We start from the raw sequence: 21,083 nt of genomic DNA on the forward strand, positions 1-21,083 counted from the left end.
CCCTGCAAGCCAGGTGCACCTTGCTGCCTCGTCACCTCAATAACCTGTATCTGAAGCCTGGGATCCCAGCCTGAGAAAGGGACTGCAGAGCTTTGCAGCAAACATGTCAGACAGACACATAACATGGGATATGAAACATGGCAAATGGAGATGAACTGACTAAAACTAGATAGGTTCAGAGTGTTTACAGGGGTTGTAAATCAGATTTCACTACTTTAATTAAAATAATCTGTTTATATATATATAAAACACATGATTGTATCTTTGACTAGAGTACCACTGTATGAATTACAATTAAGACCTCTCCACACCATCTGTTTTTTAACCAAATAAAATAAATTCCAGGTTTGCAACCTGTGAAATAATCTGCTCTGCATGAAAACAGAAGATGGTGAAGAATAACATTACAAAGCTTTATCTTTTGTTTACCTCCCACCTGATAAACTCTGAATGGTTCTGTTCCCTGCCTTTGATTGCTTTGTCCTCATATTTCCTGCTAAGAGTTTACAAAACAGCATTATTGAACAGGCAGACAAGAAGCACACCTATTTGTTTAATAACATCAAGGGAGAAAAAGTGCTGGCTCATCCGTTTTGTTGTTAAGTTGCTCTAAAGGATCAAAATAGCAATTAACTTGCTCGCTTAGAAAATCTTTGATATCCTCAGATTTACTGACATTTTGAAACTCTTGTTCATACTTGCCTAATGTCTTTTTGATTATGAACAAAGAAGTGCCAATCTGTTTAGCATTTGACCTGTTTTCTCAAACATTTTTATGTATTCAACTACTTAGTTCCTAAAAAACACTTGACTAGTCATGGCTGTAAGTGGAAGAAAAATGTTTTCTGTTCCACTGATATCTTTTTTATATATTGTTCATTATTTTTTTCAAGACCATAATGGAATAGAATTTGCTTAAAAATGAAGCATAAACTGAACAAAGGAGCAAGAATCTCCTGCCTCAGTTTATATTCTGAACTCAGTCAAAAGCCTTCTATGCTGGTGGGCAAATTGCTAAATCTCCTCCCAGTTCTCTCATATTGACTTTTTTTTTTTTTTTTGAATGAATGAATTACACCAGGTTGGACTTAAAAGCCTGGGGACTATCCAAAAAGATGTTAATCACAACTTGCCCTTATCTGTAGGAATGGAAAGCTACAGTTACCATTGCTTTTTTTACCATTTATTTTCAAGGTTGTACTCAGATTCAGTGCATTTTTAAATTAGAAAAATCTATTGATAAAGAAGAGGCCTACTTTCTTCTCAATTTACACCAATTTCAATGAAATTAATCTTAGTTCACTTATGTGCAGATTGGATAAAATTTAAGATTAATAATTCTGCTTTCAGGATCTTCGTGACGTTGCAAAATATGTACGCGATCAGAAAAATTAATCTCTTTGTTCAATCTGCTTTAGAATTGCATGACCTTACTAAAATTAGACATGTAACACACGAATTAAAGGTGGAGGGAAATCGTGTCTGAAAATTAAATTGCTTTGATGGACAAATGAACATGTTAGTTATCCTTCCTGGGATACAAATCTCTTATGTATTTCTGTTACATATTCATTTAGCATCCTAATATATTACAAATCAGAAAATTCAGTAATTTTTCAGAATGAATTGATTAAACTACAGTTTATTGGTCAACACCTGTCTGTGCAAGGGCCACAGATACACAAACTCAACTGTCTGATCTACAGACATGTACATTTACTTAGTTTCTGGGTTTTTGGAAAGGCCAGTGGAACTATCTCTCTTCTTTCTCAAAAACCTAAGCAGCTACTTTCATCTAGCATCATATGAACGATTTTTTTTTTTCAGTAGATTCATTAACTCCAAGCTGTCTGGATCTCCAGTACAGAAGATAGCAATAAAGGGCTGATTTAGCATTTGCTACCTGTTCCTACTTTTAAGGAGCCAACTCTTAAAGGTACTGCTTCTGTTTCATTATTGAATTATCAGACTTGCAGACTGGAATACATAAAATAATACATACAAAAATATTTTAGCTCTGAAGGAGATCATATATAGACCCTGTAAACAGATTGTCATTATAAAACAACTGCATTTCCTGAATCAGATTTGTAATTTCTTGATATACAGATCCTTTCAGTAATAAAACTAGTATATAGTAGCCATGACACGGGTTCAGGTCAACAGATATCTAGCTATAATTCATGATGAATCCATGTTACGTGACTATGAGGAAGCTGTTAGGAGGAATATTCTAAAGTCAGAGAACTTTTTTGCACACGAATGCTCTTCTCCAGTTACACCTGTATATTACACCTCTTCATTACTAGGTTTAAGTCAACATACAGACAAAAGCTCTTAACATTCCTATGAACTACCCTTGCTCCAAAGCAGTAATAGCTTTTTCAGTTGAATTTTCATACTTCCTGAGATGACAAAAAATGAGGAAATGCTGAGGGGGAAGGGAGTATAAGAGAAAAAGGGATGAAAGGGATGTAAAATAGGAAAAAGGAGAGGTAAACATTTGTATGCATTAAGTCTCTGTATGGGAACTACCCTAGTATGGCACAGATTTGAAATTATGCCTTACATTCTTCCAGTATGAATTCTCTACACACTAAAGGATGTAACAAATCAAATTTAGTACCTTACTCACAAAATATTTTAAAACATTTTTTACAATGTGTTATGTTTGAAATGAGTATTGATGAAAAATTCTCTGGAGTATTTGTAGGGGTTTTCTTGTCTGATTTTTGTTTTCAAGCTTGAAATTAATACTCTTCTCAGAATTATTTTTTTTAACAGTTCTTTTATAGCAGCTCTTTCTTAAGCATGTGGATCTTATTAAAATGATGGCTGAAGCTCACTGACCTTTCAAATCCTTGTATTGTCAGAGCATGATGCTTATTGCCACATGTTGCCCCTGCTGCAGAAATCATAGGGATGGGCTTGCTACTGAACACTAACTGCTCACTGCAATTCTCCCTCTCCTTCTCTTGATCACTCTTGTAGTTTTTCTCTCTGATAGTTACTGCTCTTATTCGAATGATGTAGAGCATACACGTACAAACCAATGTTTTTAGAACTTTTCATACTTAAAAATAGAATGTATTTTGTTGAATGGAACTTTAAAATGACAGTCTTGCTATAGAAGTCTTACCTTTTCACAAACTCTTCAAAAAGGATGCGATGAGAATATCCTTTTTGACGTATTTTGACAGTTTCCAGAATTCCAGTGTATCGTAGCTGCAGTAGAACTCTCTCATGAGAAAAAGTTAGTGCTTCTCGATCATCATTAGGTTTAATGCAGCGGATAAAGTGAGGCTGTCCAACAACCATTTTGGATAAAAGATCCATGAGGGAATACTAGTGAAGGAAAAAAGAAATTCAGAGACTTGCCTAAAAAAAACTGCAATGCAACTAAATAACCAGGAAATATATTTTGGAAACAGTATGGAATGATTATATGTTAATCTGTAATGACAATACTAATCTGTATTCAATTTTTTATTTTTTTAAGCTTCTGGCTAAAATCCAGAATCTATTAAAAGCTTTTAACTGTTAAACACAAATTATGATTCTAGTTCTACCTACCCCATTCTCTTCACCTCTCCTTACACTACCTTCTTGTAGTTTAAGAAGGCTCATACTGAAATTTTTAATTGAAAAGTGCCCTAACTATAACTCTGCTGCAGGCACACTAGATGAAACAATTATCCCCAACAGGAGAACAAGCTTATTGTAAAACAATCATATAAGAACCACAGAAAATCATGGAGATGGGGTTCAAAGAAGTTGTTGGTTTTGTACTCTGCCCACAGAGAGCACTGGATGTATTTGTATCACTTCAGGCACATCTGTGAGGAATCTTTTTGCCAGAATCACTGCTAGAGACTGCACAATCTTCCTGGGTAACCCACTGAAGCACCACATTAACGTAACTATTCAGAATGTTCTTAGCATCTAACCTGAATATTCCTGCTGAATCACGGGCCCATTACTTCTTGCCCTGACCAACCTGAATATTGAAAACAGTTTATTTCATTGCATTCTACACTAAAATGAAAATATTTCTGCTTCTGCTCCATTCTTACCTCACTATCCCACTGTCTGATCAGAATTTGCTGCAAATACACTCAATCTCAATGTTGCATACAATTCTAAGCTGATTGGATCTGAATGTGGTCACTTGGTTGTAGGCAGCATTCAGACAACAGATGAGTATTTCCAGACTCACTACTTATTTTTTTAGTCGCTTACTTTCCTCTTTGATCTAACAACTCCACATATATTTCAGAAATATCTATTGTTCTTATAATCAAAATATTTGTTTACAATTTAACTGCTGTACCCTAAAATAAGAAGCCATAGTTTGTCGCTTCATGTTAGTTGTTTCCTCAGGGTGTCGCATAACCTCCATTGTGTCAACCTGGAAGACAAAACTCAGATGTTAGATCTGTTGCAGAAACACTGCACACCCACCCCACCTCATTCACAAAAGCTAGGTTTGATGTTTCTTGTGGTCGCTCTCTCGGGCGACCACACTCCCAGCACCTTTAGGAAAGGTACACAACGAGCTGTCTGCCAGCCAGCAGTGATTCTCTCATTAGCACTTTACACTCTGAAGTTGTTTGTGAGCTACGTCATGGCTGTCACGGTCAGCAGTATCCATTTTTTTATTTCATAATATGCCTTGAGACAGGTCAAGCAGTAAGCACTCTACATTTAAAAACTGCATGTCCCTTTTTCTCTTTAAATTATGCCTCAATACATACTTCAGCAAGGAAGCAGTGATGTTACTCTGTTTAACATCTTGGTGTTCTCAGTCACAACAGGAGGCATGCTTCTGAATGCAGCATGTCAATAAGGTAGCTAGTGACATAAGATGGAAAAACAGATTCCTGCTTGGCCTTTGGAAATAAGGCTGACATTTACTTGACTACAGTAGTATCACCTCCTGTCTAAATAGCTTGATGTCCCCAACTCATTCACAAAGCAAGAAACTGTATTTCACCTGTCTTCCTATATATTAGACCACTGTTGATGCATTAATTTACTAGATCTTCCTAGACTGACACACTCTTCTGACCAGGTTAGGGGATGATTTTACACTTTTTTTCATGATAGTATATTGCTAGGCCCATGGAGCAGCTGTCAAGATGCAATGCCTTATTAAGTCTTCTTCACTTTTATCATCATTGCAATGAACTCCATTGGGTCTTATTTTCTATATAAAGTTACAAGTTCTGTAATGACGTGGAAGTAAATAATCAAAGAACTGCCTAATTTTGCTCAAGCATGGAAAAAATGTTTCTGCAACATAGCAAGTGGCAAACAGAGTAGGTAATGACAGAACATGCGAGTCTTTTCCTATCTACTGTTGTGTCTACTATTAATTACATTCAATTGCCATTCTGATGCCAAGAATTTCAGCAGTCTTACTCAGCTGAACTGCTGTTAAATCAAATACCACTTTTTCAGCATTTCTGTAGAGCTCACAAGAGTTATTTTTAGACAGTATACATGGACAGCAAACATATTGCTCCTGGTATATTTTAGTTATATTGTCAGTACAGCTGTTCTTATCAAAATGAAACTAGAATTTATGAATGAGTAAAACCATTGTTATCAATCACAAGCAGATCGTGTTGCCGTATTGCAGCTCAACAAAATCAACCAGCATCCTGCTTGCATGGGGCATTAGCAACATTTTAGCATTCACTTGCTTTGTGGCAGTTTACCATCTGCTCTGACCAGGTGGCATTTGTATAAACCAGATAATGCCATTGTCAGCACCTGTGCTACACTTCCTGGACTTTGCTCCATATGATCATTTCCAAAGCTCACTGACTTAAGACCACACTTCTGAACACTAAATGTAATTGCTGAAAGTTTTCAATAAAGTAACTGTCTGTCTTACCTTCAGGAGACATTTAGGAGACTGCATGAAAAATAGAAAGGAAATGAAGCACTAAGTAGTAATAGACCAAGAAAATGGATTTTGTGTTGGAGAAGAAATCAAAAGAGAAAACTTGTGAAGACAAAATTCAGAATACAGATGATGCAAAGGGTGACAGATTTCCATAAGGATAACCACAACAATTTCATCATGATTTTGCAGTCTCTGATGCTCTTAGCCCTAAGCGGGGTGCATGCACTAGTATGCATCTCAAATGAATACATGAAGAAAAAAAAAGATGCAGTTGAATTTCAGTTTTAAGGATGTTAACAGAAAACACTGTAATATACTGAAGGAAAAAAGCCTTATCAGCACAGATTACATAAAAACCCTAAGAGGTCACATGACAAATTAATAATCAGCGACCTAGTCAGAATAGCAGGCATGTCCATGGGGAAGATTTTGGGAATGTTTCAAAACCATCTTGGCAAGACTACTGCAGTTTGAGCTTTGGTATCTAAAGCTCTGGTAAAGGTCAGGTAGAAAACAACAACCTTACCAGTGAATATGGACAGTAAACCCGGAATAAACGGTAACATTTATTAGAACTGTGTGCTAGAAGACAGACAATCACAAAGAACACCAACAGCAAAAGCACATTGTTTGAGGACTGTAGTAAAGCCCAATTACCCATGAATTTGAGCTTCTAAAATTCAATTCTTAGCTGTCTAGAAAAGCACAGACTCCAAATAGTAATTTTCTTGGAGTTTCAGTACTCACGATCTCTTAGTCACAATCTAATAACACTGTCGAATGAAGGGTGAGTTAATGCTCTACCTTTTGGGCAATATGATAACATTAGCATCCACTTTTCACAGCTGCTTATTGTCACCAAACTGGTAGAATTTTATGATGCTTAAGTCTGTGATTCTGTCAAATATGGTTTACTACAGCCTGCTGGGTTCAAAAGGGGTTTTGTTTTGTTTTGATTTTGTGGAGGGAAGAGATTGGGCACCCAGAAAAACAGATGGCCAGGAACATTTACAGAGGAGCATGTAATACATGTTTTCTCAGAAAAACAGGCTAAAACCAGTATTGTGAGATTCCTTTTTCTATGGAGTTGTAAATTCAGATCTGTGCAATCTGTAAGGACTAGGACCAATTTCAAAATCTTATGGACAAGAGACATTTCAAGGTATTTTTTGATAGATCCTGAAGCTGGGGAGATTTTGCTGTAAGAATTTTAGAAGTTTTGTCTCTAGTTAATTTATAACATTGAGTATATATGAAGTTATGAAGTTATGCAGTTTTATGGGAGGGCAATAATCACATGTACAACAGACAGTAGACATTATCATAACTGATAGAACATAAGAATGTCATGATATCATCTTGTGTTTTAAATCACTAGCTGCTTTTTTAAAACTAAAATGAAAAATATTCCAACTGTTATGTCACATTTTCACATGACCATAGTCGTGATGTACAATATACATTTATGTGATTACAGCTGAAATGAAAAACAGTTGACCTTAAAAAGACAAACTGTTCCATCACTAAAAAAAGAAACTACTCATAATAGTTTTGAAGCAGTATTACAAGAATGATTTATGGTATCATGTCACCTTATGAGGTCACTGCAAATTATTATTTTCACATGCTGACCACACTTGCTGTTAGCATGGTATGAAATACTTCAAAACCAATAAATACGCTATGCAAAAAAAGCTCATAAATTCAAATATAAATACAAATTTCCACAATTCAAATTAAAATTCTTATACTTTTGGAATCATTTTATTAAATGTAAAATAGTAATTTAAAATATTTTTCCTGAAGTTGTTATAATTTCATACAACTTTTAATTAAAGTGGTGGGTTTTTTTCAGCTAAAAAATTATATCAATTAATGTTTTCTGAATAGCGTTGCACTTATTATGGATGTCTTTTAGCTCCTTCTCTAAAAATGTGAAGGGTGAATGGCCTTAAACACTACGTAGTGCAACTGAATGTGTTTATCAAAGCTCTAAAAGAGAAGTGCCGTATTTTATTCCAGCTGAAGCAATAAAATGCACGCTTACAAAGCTTATGCTGATATAGCTGGATGTGGAAGACAATGTTTGTATAATACAAAAATAAATGGAAAGGCCATAATCTGTCCTTCAGCACTGAAAGTGTTTATATCAGGAAGGAAATAAATCTCTCAAATCCGAGTCTCTATTTACAGGTACAGTGAAAGATATAGATGTCTGGGTGAGTCATATGAATTACTGTATTTGAGCATGAGCTCCATATAATAGGAGAGAACGTAAAGAAGAAATAGATTGCACAAAACTTAATTCTTCAGACTTCTGAATAGCTGCTTTGAACAGCTACCACATTTTTTAAAAAAAAAATTACTTTTGTTTGCTTTGAGATAAAACAAACAAAAAAACAGCAACCAACTGATCACATTTTAACAGGACTAACCTGGAAATGGGGAGAAAGCACAGATGTTACCAACTTGAGGTGCAAGAGTTTTCCTCACATATCAAGTGAACTCAGTTGGCAACGCTATCAACTGCAATAAAATCATCCCATCCTTTTGTAATCACGCCACATACATTTTTGGTAAAATCAAAAAGTGTTTAAATTACATGGCTGTTTTTACTTAATGAAGAATAGCAGTTTTGCTGAGTTGTTCTTTTCTGGTCATTTGTCAGTTACAAAGGCCCCTTGGTTTTTGAACTTTAGGCTGAACAGAAGAGGAATGGATCATTTTTTCTATTTTGCCTTCCGTTTGGTTGAACACACTAACCAAATTTTAGCTATTTAAATCTCTTTTTAGGACAAGAATTGCCAGAAGAAAGCCTTGAACCCACTGAAATCAAGAGGAATGTTGCCATCATTATCAGCATAACTGAGATTTCACTACAAATGTTTAAAGATTAATCACTGGTAAATTGATTCTTCATTGGATTCCACAGAAAGGTCCTCAACAAAACTGGAAACAATGCTCCCAGCTAAGGTACGTGTTTTCTGATATTAAGACATACTCATTTGGTAAGAGCTTCACTATACACCTATGTCAGCTGAGCATCATTCCCATAGTCTCGCTGTAAAATTTCATGAGAAATTACCTATCTTCAAATGGAACGCTACCAACCTTGATACGCCCAGCACTAAGCTGTGGAGGCAAAGACCTAGACGCTGCTGTCACTCTGGCTCTTGCCTGTGCCAAGTTACCTGTTCAAAAAGAAAGAAATGCATACTGCAAAAGTTGTTCAATAATCTTAACTGAGAGAACATTATATGGTAGGAAATCATACTCACAACAGAAGTAAAAATGCAAGCCCTGCTACACTTCTTACACACCCTGCTCATTACCAACCATGCCTTGATGAGTGGGGGCATGACACAGTCTAGGGCTGATTTAAAAGGGGAGAAAAAGTCACCAATAAGGTGGCACATCACTGACCTTAACTACTGAACTGATGAAAACAACAGCACAAAAGCATACAGCTCAGTCAGTAGTAATCAGTTTCTCTGTGACTCTTTCAGAGATTTAAAAGAGAAAAAGATAGCAGAAACAACCTTGTTTCTACAAAATCAGTGGATCCTGAAGTGTTTAGACATCATCTTAAGCTCACAAACTAATGAAAGAGATGAGAAAATGATAAGACAGTATCTTTTCTTGACCTTTTGACATACAGCCTACTTAATCCCCAATCTTATTGTCCCTTGGGGTTTTCAAAGACTGACTCAATTCCTCAGGCAAAAACATACTAGTGTCAACTGCAAAATGAGTGCCTTTAGTTGTATACAGTATGATGTATCTTAAACTTATTTCCACTGTACTTGCAGAAAGTCAGTCATCATAAAATAGCTTTTCAAAATAAAGGCTCAGAAGAGAGAGGAAGTGATATGGGACTGTGCATATGCAAGACACTCTGTATATTTCAAAGTTTTAGCAAGTCTAGCACAAGATGTCCAAATGTTTTCTCTGGCTATATCTTCAGAGGCTAAACTGTGATTAATAGCATTGAAAGAACCCTTTGAAGCAGGATTGGTGACATCAAAGCCCTAATCCATGGGTGGCAGGATTTTTATAATGAGTGGGAAGCATTTTAACACATTTCAAAGGATTTACAGCATGAATAAACAATAGGCCTCTGCAGATGTACCACACACCTTTCAGAACCAGAACACATAAATAAGTGTCCATTTTAATTTAAATGTAAATAAAGTGTTAACACTTCTTTCAGATGCTAAGTCCCTTGTTTGCATCAACTTCAGTGTTCAGCTATTTGCTTCACAGAAAGCCAGTCACTAAACAGTCTTTAGAGTTTTGATAAACTATATATTACAGAACTAGTACGGAAGCAGGATAGGAGAAACAAAAAGCAAGAACACTTAATCGCTGGTAGTTTTTTATTCAGGAGAACAGCACACACAAAGTGCACAGTTATGAAGCACTGAAGGGAACTTTTGCTCTTCCCTGCAAACACATGGGAAATACCAATCTCCTGAAAACAGTTTGGAGGCCAACACTCAGAAACACAGCAATGACATTCTTTAGAGCAATTCAAACATTCTGTATTCATTTTCAAAAGTATTTACCTTTTAAAATGCTGGAATTAGGATTGACACAATGATGCAAAAATGCTATGTCATTTTCAGATTAAGAGTGTTTGTTTCCTGACAGTCTAAATCACAGTGCAGAATACCAGGTATGTCCATGACTTTGGAAAATGTTTTAAGGCTAGAGTGTTCAGGTTAATGAGAAGTACAATTCTGTTTTGAAAAATTTGCGTATGTACAAATATGCATGCTTATAAGTACTTGTATTTTGAAAATCTTACATATGGATGCATACATTCATTGTATGTAAGGTATATACATGTGGTTAAAATGAGGACTTTAATGTGCAAGTCATTGGTAAATTTTTCTCTTAGTTGTAACTTTGATATATGTTAGAAATTAGTCATGTGTCTTTTTTTTTTTTTTTTTTTTTTTTTTACTAAAGTAGAAAATCTGGAAAGGTCATTTTTGGCTATGCTTACGATCAGCAATTCAGGTCTTCTTTGTGCCTGAAAGCATTACAGTGTAGAACTGATGACACTACATGCGTTAAAACAGCAGAGTTGGGAGAATTAATAAAACTGAATCAGATTGTTTGAAATGACAAATGTTAAAATTTTGTTGCATTTTTTAACAAGTTACAAAATTCTAACAACCAACTAATATTTAGAATCATCAAGGTTTACCACACTCAGAGCTGACACAAGGTTAATTACTATTAATTATTAATATATCCAAGCTCTCCCTGAACTCCTCATGCAGAACTAAAACTACACTTAACATTTTTGATCTCAAAAAACAAGCAACTTCTTTTAATTAATCAAATATTTTTCATGACTTCACACACCAGAAGGAAATTAAAAATTAGACAGTTCCTACTTAAAAAAGAAAAGCTCTATGTACCACAATTTTGCTCATTGGTGCATTGTTTCTAGGAGTCAGCCAGAGCTACATATTTAGGTCAGATTCCCTATTCTCCAAGTCCTGAGGCAGCTGACTACCAGTTTGGCTGCAGTAGCTTTCAAAATTTGCTCAAATGTATTCACATAAAATATATTATTATTTCCAGTCCTGTAACAGGTGTTGAGAAAACAAAGTTTTGTACTCTATAGACAGAACTGGTCTCAGCTGCCAAAAAAACCCCCAAAAAACTTTTGTTCTTTCAATTTTTACTTTTTTTTTTCCTAAGCTTGCCATATTACTAGCTATTTTCATTATACATGAAAACAAAAACTATTGTTATATATTTAATGTTTGTAATCTACTACCAGTTTTGAACTCACAAAATCAATTGCTGCATTTTGTAGAGAATTTTGGTTTCACTTTCACCTGAGCATCGTCTTTGAATATCATTCTTGTGTTACTTGCTTCAGCAAAGAAGCTTCTCCAGAACAGAGTTCCTGCTGTTCTTAATGTTACTCAGAAGTCTTCCCGCAGTGTTCTGATACAAGCATGCTTTTATTGGATATTTCAGCTTGATATTTACTACTCAGACTATTAAATCAATTCAGAGAAATAAGCTGCCGCATAACTAAAGCACGAGGCCTATACGCAATGTATGAAATAACTGCTGAATCTTGTCTGGGAGAACTCCTATATGTCTGATTGCTTGGCATTAAGCACAGTCAAGCCAGTGCTTAAGCAATCAGGACTGCTCTGCTTGGTTTGTGTTTTTTTTTCCCAATAGGTTTGGAACTGCTAGTTGTTTACCACGTGCTACCACTCTTAATCTGGGTATGAACACGCCTGCCAGCAATATTCTATTACCAGAGCATTATGCTCAATATCCTGTGCATTTACTAGGTACTACACTAGTATATATGGTATGGTCAAAGTACATAACAGTTTACCTTAGCATGACTGCAATTTACTACAGGGAAAAGCAAATTTCAATCAGAAACAATGATTTGCTGTCTATTTTACACTAATAATGTCATTTTTCTTACTGGCAAAAGTAAAGAGTAAGCTAAGAATAAGACCAACATTTATTTATGGATTTTTATCTGTTCTTCTTTCACATGTCAAATGAGCTCCAATGTAATTGTTAACTACACAACTGTAGCACAATTTGAAAGCCACAGAAAAATGTTATCAGGGTTTTCTTTTCTAGATCAAATATAAAATGATGTTTCAGTAAATTTCATCTTAACTAGTTCATGTTCAGGAAAATACCTATCTGCAACATGCCCAACCAATAAAACTAATAACAGAACAAATGTGGCTTGAAAATTAGTTTACATAATGAGAGATTTTTTACCCAGAATGAGGGTAATGTTTATAGTCAGTAAACATTTGGAGTACCTGTCCCCGCATTTGATTTTCATTTAAAAGGTCATTTATTACTTCACACACCAGAAATAGTAAAATGTTATTCCACTTTGTGAAGAACATCAATATTTGAAGAACAAATGCCTTTTGATAATACCATAGCCAGTTAAAACTGCCATGAGTTCCTTGCAAGGTTAAGCTGGTTAAAGGTTAAAAGACCGCACAGTGCCTGTCAGAATTCTGGCTTCACACACATTACATGGTCAATACTTTAGACAAAACACAAGCAACATGCTCATAGAGCTAAATGAATGTCAACGGTTTACGGGCGTTAGGCCCGATTCCGTGACAAAGGGGACGGGGGACCCAAGGGCCCACGCCCCGGGAAAAAGGGGAAAGGGGAAAAGGGTAGGGAGATGGCCCTGAGAGCAAAGAACAGCGGCAACAATCTGAGGAGAAACAAACTAATTTACTAAATACGATATCGGAATGCAAAACAACACACTATAATACAATATAATTACAATTTAAGCTGATAAATCCAATACAGAGAGAGAGAATGTCCCAAAATCAAGGTAGGCCTTACTCTACTACCGACGATAAGACGGCTGGAGAGCGAGGTGCTGCCAAGACGAGAGATGGCGGAAAAAGGGACGAGGTCTCGTGATCTGCAAGTTTTTATACTGCGAGCTTCTATCTTTTCCCTCCGGCTGGAAAATGGTAACAAAGGAGCAAAGTACCATGGGGACTGTAGTAGTCCTTCTCTTCTGAGAACTAGGTATGTCCACTACATGATGTTATGATGTGGAATACCAATAACCGAAAATCACAAAACCATGACAATGAAACACTATGCATATTAGATCCAATGCCATAAAATGGACAAATTAAAAAACTCCCTCAAAATTTTCTGAGTTTTTTGTTTTGGTTTAGTTTTTTTAGAACTAGGACTGATCTTTTAAATATGTACATGTTCAGTTCTATTCATGTGCATTTCCTTTTCAGTTTGGCTGGACTGCTCATCTGAACAATGAAGGCTCCTACCTGTGTGTATGCAGTGTCAGAGACAAAGGTTTCTGGGATTGATTTGTGTCAGTGGGGGAGTCAGCCAGCCCCAATGTTTCTTTTTTTCCTGTCTGTGTAATAAAGTTAGGAATGTCATGAATGCTTTGTGAATTTTCAGTCATTAGAGTCCGTGAAAGGCTCCAAGACCTTCCTGCAGAAAGAAGTAGCAGTAAAGAAGTCTATGCAGACACTGCTAAGGTCACTGTGTCTATACTCAGCATAAACTTTGCCTTGAAACTGCAGAGGAAAACTCCTGTTTCTTCAAATATATTCTCATTCCACCTAGGTGAGAAAGACAGAGATGTCAAAGAACCATATCTCTTACACTACACAAGACCAAGCAGGAGAAGTTCTGAAAGTATGTCAAGTATTTACATAGCACAGAACAAAGACATGAGTTGTCTTTTTCAAGTTGGACTTTGGAAGCGCACTCTAGATTTCAGAAAGGACAAGTCAGCATTCATGGATTCTCTCCTGCATCTGCACTTACTGTGTGATCTGGTAAAATTAATGATTTTTCAAGCCATTAACTTTCCACACTAATCAGGAAAAGTTCACTCTCTGGCTGGACGTTCTGATATTGCTTAACATTATTAATTACTCCACTACTCTTAGGTGATGCGTTCTACAAGTAGTATCAAGTAAATATGACTAATATTAGCACTGTAATTATAACTACATTTTGGTTATGCCTACTATAGACCACTCCTCCCTTCCAAAGTAAAAGCATGCCAGGTAAGACATACTGTATGCTTTGATATAACTTCTAGTTTGTGAAGTGCAAATGACTTATGGAGAGCCTAATGACAATGTCACCTTATTGTACAAGCTGTATCATGGATATTACTATTATAGAGAGGACACAGTACAAGCTCTTTCCTTATCCTCATGTATTTTATTAATTTCTTTCATGCTTCTGGTTCAGATAAAGAGGAGTTACTTGCAGATACAGTGTAATATGGTCAGAAATGCTACAATGCATTCATATTTCATTGACACTACTTCTAATCACAGCTAAGCACTTGCACTCCAGGAGAGGTACAGAGTCAGACAATGCCTGATACGTAGAGATTCCTCTCTGTCTTTCCTTTCAGTACGTTTTATCTAGCCTAAGGAAGTAGACTGCTTATCTTCATAATGCATTTTCATCTTCTACTACCGTAAGACTAAGCTTTTCTTAGCTTGCCTATAAATGAATACATGTAATTTTTTATTGGGTGCTAATTTGAATCTGGTCACTGACTACCAAGACTCTATTGTTTTAAGTCACAGAACTCATTTACGCTAATCTTGTGTTTTTTTTTCTTGTGTACTTTGTATTTTACACAGGAATGTATTTATAAAAATACTACCTATGTAATATATTGATCATTAAATACACATTACCACTGCTGCTTATTCTGAAAACAGAATTTCTTCCCATTTTGAATGAGTAAATAAAGAATAAGAAACGGTATTTAAAAAAATTGGATCCATATTACAAAATAGAATCCAATAACCAAGAAAACTGAGCAACAGTGAGGTCCGTCTGGGAATAATCTAACTGGGAGTAATAGTCTCAGAAGCAAAAAAATATTCAATGTTTTTGACTGTGATTATTTGAAATGAAAAATCTATGCCATAGTAAACTGACAGTTTCTGATCACAAATCTCAAATCACACACTACGGTTTTCTTTAGTCTTACTGCTAGCATGAAGTAGATATATTTACAGTTACTTAAAAGCTTCACATTGCTAGACTCTCTATTGCATACATTGCAGAAGCTTCTCACGTTAGCAAGGCAGCCACTGGCAAGCAAAACACAACGTTTACCGCAACAAATAAATCTGCTTGTGAGCATGATTCCTGTCTTGTTTAAATGCTGTTTTAACACAGTAGGTTAGTAGGCTCCATGTAGTATGCAAGAGAATAAAGACATTCCTGACAGCAGCTGAGATGAAATGAAGGTCAAACTGCCTACTATATTCCACAATATGTAAATGTATGGTCTTCAGTGAGAAAGGTCTTCATTTTAACCCTTACCTAGTAAGCACTAAGAAAGAATAGATTATGGTATGCAGTTAATTACTGGCAGTAACCAAGATGCTTTAAAAACACAACCTTGACTATTAATGGCTACTTCAAGCCACTTGCCCAATTTTCCAGCTAAACTGAATTAGAGATGAGCAGCCATCTACACAATTGGGGTGTGCTCACTGAAATGCAGACATTTTCTGAAATATCACAGGCATATATGTGATCATGCAAGCAAACCTAATGTTGTTCTTAAAACATCGCAGTCCCATGAAACAACCACATTTACACAGCAGAGCACATATGCTACCATTTGATTATGGGATAAACACATACAGGACACAGGAGGGACACATCTGGAAAAAGATGGTGGCAAAAAAAGAGTGGATTGCATGCCTATCTGGCCACAGCCTGATGGACGAGGTTAGGTACTTCTGTCCAAGCACAGGATTAATGATGGAGTGAGAAACAAAGTACAGCCTGGGAACTAACCATCTGAAGCAGCAGTGAAAAACCACAACAAAAAAATGAAGAACTGTTTGGAAAAAGCTATTAGAAGTTATGGTGTAAACAACACTGGAATTATCTACCTCCTGACGCCCAGCATTTTTAGTCAGGTCTGCAGCCTGACTACCTGGAGACCTGAATAACAGGCTGGGACTGACAGGCTGACTGTTCTCTAATGCTGCAGCTTCAGGAGACTGAACAGATCAGGCTGCAAAGTGACTCATCTTTTTTTTTTTTTTTTTTTTATCATTTATACATTATCAGAAGACATTGGTCATAGTTTTTCAGATATGATTCTTAGTAACTTCCATCCATGTCTTTGGCAGTGTAAGATTTGATATTGTTATATGTGATCTGACTGGGACGACAAACCTTGAAAACTTGGGGAAACAGCAGATAACTAAGAATCCCGCAGTAAAGTACTTCACCACCAACAAGATGTTCACCATTGCTTCAGCACATTCCCTGATTCCTGTAACCACATCCACAATCTAGATTAGAAGGAAAAAACGGCAGTATATTTTTTGTGAAGACCTTAACATTGAAGAACATTCTCCATTTTTAGTGTTACCAAAAAAAAAAAAAAAAAAAAAAAAACACAAAAAACCCACACCCTTACTTTAATGATCTCTATGAGGAACAGAGAATTTTTTTTTTTTCCTTCTAGAAGCATCTGAAAGAATATATGTTGCATTTATCTTTATTAATAGATGGCAAATCAGATCTGGTCTCCATCATTATTTTATGTATTTGACATCCTTTATTTTGCACATTGTGTCCAGCTCTGGGCTCCCGAGTTCAAAAAAGACAGGGATCTTCTAGAAAGAGTCCAGCAGAGGGCCACAAAGATGATTAAGGGACTGGAGCATCTCCCGTATGAGGAAAAGCTGAGTAACCTGGGTCTGTTTAACCTGAGGAAAAGAAGACTGAAGGGGGATCTGATTGATGTTTATAAATATCTGAAGGGAAGCGAGATGCAAATGGATGAGGCCAGGCTCTTGGTGGTGGGCAGCAATAGGACAAAGGAGTAATGGCCTAAAACTCGAACATAAGAAGTTCCATACAAACATGCGGAAGAAGTTTTTTATGGTAAGGGTGATGGAGCGCTGGAACAAGCTGCCCAGAGGGGATGTGGAGTATCCTTCTATGGAGATATTCAAGACCTATCTGGACGCCTAACTGTGTGATCTGTTGTAGGGAACCTGCTTTAGCAGGGAGTTGGACTCAAGGATCTCTTGAGGTCTGTTCCAACCCCTGTGATTTTGTGATTTTTTTTTTCCAAAAAATCTTACCTAAAAATGTTAAACTTTGATTATTAAAAAAATATGGTTACCTTAATATTTTTATCTCACCAACACAAATCTACAGCAAAAGTACTGGCAGCTCACCTCTCATCATCTTGTCTCTGTCTCAGATGGGCTGTCATTAAATACTAATTAAGCTTCACATTTCACAGTTTAACCTGAGGCCAAAAGAAATTTCTAAAAGACCAGTGAATAAACAGGAAAACCAGAAGAAGTCAGGGACCATAACTTCTAGCCCACAGTTTTCATTTCCAGAGTATGTTTATTTCCCATAAAACATATGATACAGTGCATTTTATGGTATATGTTACATCACTTAATGACCTGCTGCTGAAGTTGCTCCATATATACATACGGAGAATCTAATCCAGATCCTGCTAAAATCACTGAATTTTCCCAGTGAATCCTGTGGTAAACATTCAAGTATAAATATGTCACTGAAAGCACATGGAATCAAATGGAGGAAAGTTTTCTCCAACCTCAGTCAGACCGTCAGTCTCAATGTCTAAGACCGCAAGCTAGACAGAACAAAAAACATTGTCAAAAATAGGCTTGTACACTTCAAGAAAAGGGCTGCCTTTCACAAGTCCTTATTTAGGAAGAAAGATCGTTACAAGAGCAATATAAAATTCCCAAGCCTCCACATCTCAGTTCTAGGCGTTAATGGTGCTGATCGGTCATTTAATCTAGTCTCAAACTGCGGCTTCTAAATTGAATGTTTGTTACCCTGGATTTCAGCACTTCTACAGAGGTTGCTCTGAAAGTAGTGTCTCCCTTTTATTTACATGGAAGCAACAACAGATACAAAGAACACAAAAACACTATTTGATTTGAGCAAATTCTCAGCTACAAGGCACTATTTTTCAATATAGTCACCACCACTAGTTGACTCACATGGATGAGATGATCAAGAATCTTCATTTCATGCTGTGACAGCTGTGCATGACTGTCTGGAACGTGGTTTGTTTTTCACATTGCTGTTATCACTGCTGAAACACACCACCCACCCCTCACTGTGCTCACATTCACTGTTTGGTCTCCAAAAATGTTCAGCAAGTGCCAATGAATGTCAATGGGTGCAATTTTTTCTGCAGGGAGGAATTCAGTGACACACCTTTGCTTCACGCACACTTCCATGTCAGATGCCATTGTATCAAACTGCCCCTCTGCTGCTACCCGTCATGCAGCAACAAAATGTAATGGAGTATTGGTGGGAAGGTTCAACCTCAACTGCCCTACCACCAGCATCCACTTCTGATGTCATGGGGCAACATAATAAAATAGGAGGCATTACTTTCAGAGCAGCCCATGTATATCTTACCACAAAAAGCATAAAATCAGTTATTTTTGCAGAAATTCAAAACATTGTTCTTATTTATATCTCCACACTTAATGAAACAAATACTCTCTAATACAAAGACCCACAAATGCATTTTCTGTCTTTGACACACAGTGACATGTTGTCCAGGCAGTTCAGTTATAAGCTATCCTACCCCAAGTGAAATCAGGTCAGAATAAGTCAGACAGAGTCAAATAATACAAGAAAAGATGATGCTGGTTTAGTAAAGTTGGCCTTTACAGTTTGCTGTATGCTGAAGGAGTAAAGAAAATTGATAGCGTTAAAGCAAAGTACAAATTAATAGCAAGAGAGTACCTTCAGAATATGAAATACTCAAAATAAATAGAAAAAATCCCATACAGACTCAGAGTTTTCTTCTCCACCAACTACATTAATCTCTTACATAAAACTCCTAATTCAATTATTTTGAAATACCGGGAAATATAAGCATGTAGTTTGTAATAAACTCCAAACACACACACAGACACAAAAAAACCATTATGGATATTCAAAACAGCAATGTTATCTGAATATTCAACAAATTTATCTGTTCTACAAAATCACTGGCAAATTTAAAAATAATCACTATTCTGAGGCTTGATTTTGGGAGGTACTAAATGCCAGTGATGAACCAAGTATCTCTGACAGAGTTTGACCTTACAGAGCATAGTGCCTTTAGAAACTACCTAGCAAACTACTCATTAAAATAGCTACTGCATAATGTTGCCCGAGTATTTCTCTATTTAAATTCTGTATATGTTGCTCAGTGAGATCCCTCAGCCTACTGATTAATATAAAAACCAGTAACATCTTGTATATAATAGACTTGATTCCTCCTCAGTATCAAAATATTTTGATCTTAATTAGTGTATACAACAAAGTTCTAAGACAATACTTAGTCATTAGTGTGAGATAATGTTCATTGTAGAATTTAAAAGTTTGTTTAGAAAATGAAAACTGAAAAGATGTCTCTTCTGAAAGAAAGGCAAAGAAAAATTGTTTTCAGTTTTTTTTACTACAGGGGATATCCTACTATGAATCAAACCAATAAGATCATCAAGTTCTGCTCTTAAAATCTGTCCATTTGTAGTTTTTCGGACGGTTCAAGTTGCAAGCACTTGGAGAAAAGAATCTAAGTTATGTCTTTTACCCATTTTCAGTACAACGTAATCTGTGAAGTAGCATATTAAAAAAAGTGGACCTCTGCTTGGGTAACACCCTTTACCAAAGGAGCATGATAAACCTAGCTTGACCTTCCCATCTGTTGTGCTTTCACATGCAATTCCAGTGATTCACTGACACTATTTATAGAGTTATTCTCTACTGTAAATAATTGTTATGCCTTATGTGAAGTCTGAGTAGGACTGAGACGTTAACTTTCATCTGATAGATGGTTCTGTTTCTAGATGAGTTTCATTTTTAGGGCTATCGTATGGCATGTTTTGGATCCTACTGCTTGCAGGTCTTGTATCTGTGTACTGTATTTGCCCTATGACATAAAGCCTTAGGATGAGAAGAAAAAGATATACTGAACTGTAAAATGCTGAACTAAACAACAAAATAAAATGTAATCAAACTCACAGTTAAGCTACATTTAATTTAGTTTACTGATGTCCCACATCTGCAATTCAGTAAAGTTCACAATTGTTGCATTGCACATCTGTGGTTTAAAGCCTCTCTTTGCACACAACACACTGGCAGCAAAGCAAAAACGATTAACTTTTATATGCCTTTAACATATGGACCAGTCAGAAGTAGGAAAGCCTCTGTTCTGAGTGAAAATATACAGCTTCCATTAACTTGACCCAAATTCTTACAAAATGTAAATTCTGATTCATCTATAAGTAGTGGGATTATAATTACAATGGCTTTGTTTCCAATTCATTTGACTTAGAGTGCCTGCAGTTATTTCTTAGAGGTGAAAATACTAACACAAAAGTTCCACTCTAAGTAGAATTTACTGCAGGATAAATTTGCAAAATTAAGATGTATTTGAGTCTCTCACTCTATTGTGATGTATGGAATTAAAAGAAAAAATCCACTAAGCCCAGATGGAAACAGGCTGTATTTCAGTGAGCAAGCCTGACATAGACCAAACCAGGAGTCTTGACCCTACCTAGCACCAGAGGAAGCACTTGCATTCAGTAGG

General features: G+C 36.2%; 1 protein-coding gene across 16 annotated transcripts in view; it reads right to left on the reverse strand.

The window, feature by feature from the left end:
* MYO3B (myosin IIIB) overlaps positions 1 to 21,083 on the reverse strand; it is a 231,995-nt gene that overhangs the window by 91,517 nt on the left and 119,395 nt on the right. For all 16 annotated transcript variants that reach the window (XR_002439454.1, XR_002439455.1, XR_002439456.1 and 13 more), the window contains 3 exons: positions 9,023 to 9,102; positions 4,331 to 4,408; positions 3,140 to 3,345 (listed from right to left, as the gene is read on the reverse strand). Coding sequence is in view for 13 of the 16 variants with exons in the window: in XM_021399366.1 (XP_021255041.1) it covers positions 3,140 to 3,345; positions 4,331 to 4,408; positions 9,023 to 9,102 (364 nt within the window). In the remaining 3 variants the exon portion in view is untranslated. The remainder of the gene's footprint in view (positions 1 to 3,139; positions 3,346 to 4,330; positions 4,409 to 9,022; positions 9,103 to 21,083) is intronic.

The sequence above is a fragment of the Numida meleagris genome, chromosome 5 (assembly GCF_002078875.1).
Source record: "Numida meleagris isolate 19003 breed g44 Domestic line chromosome 5, NumMel1.0, whole genome shotgun sequence".
NCBI lineage: Eukaryota > Metazoa > Chordata > Aves > Galliformes > Numididae > Numida > Numida meleagris.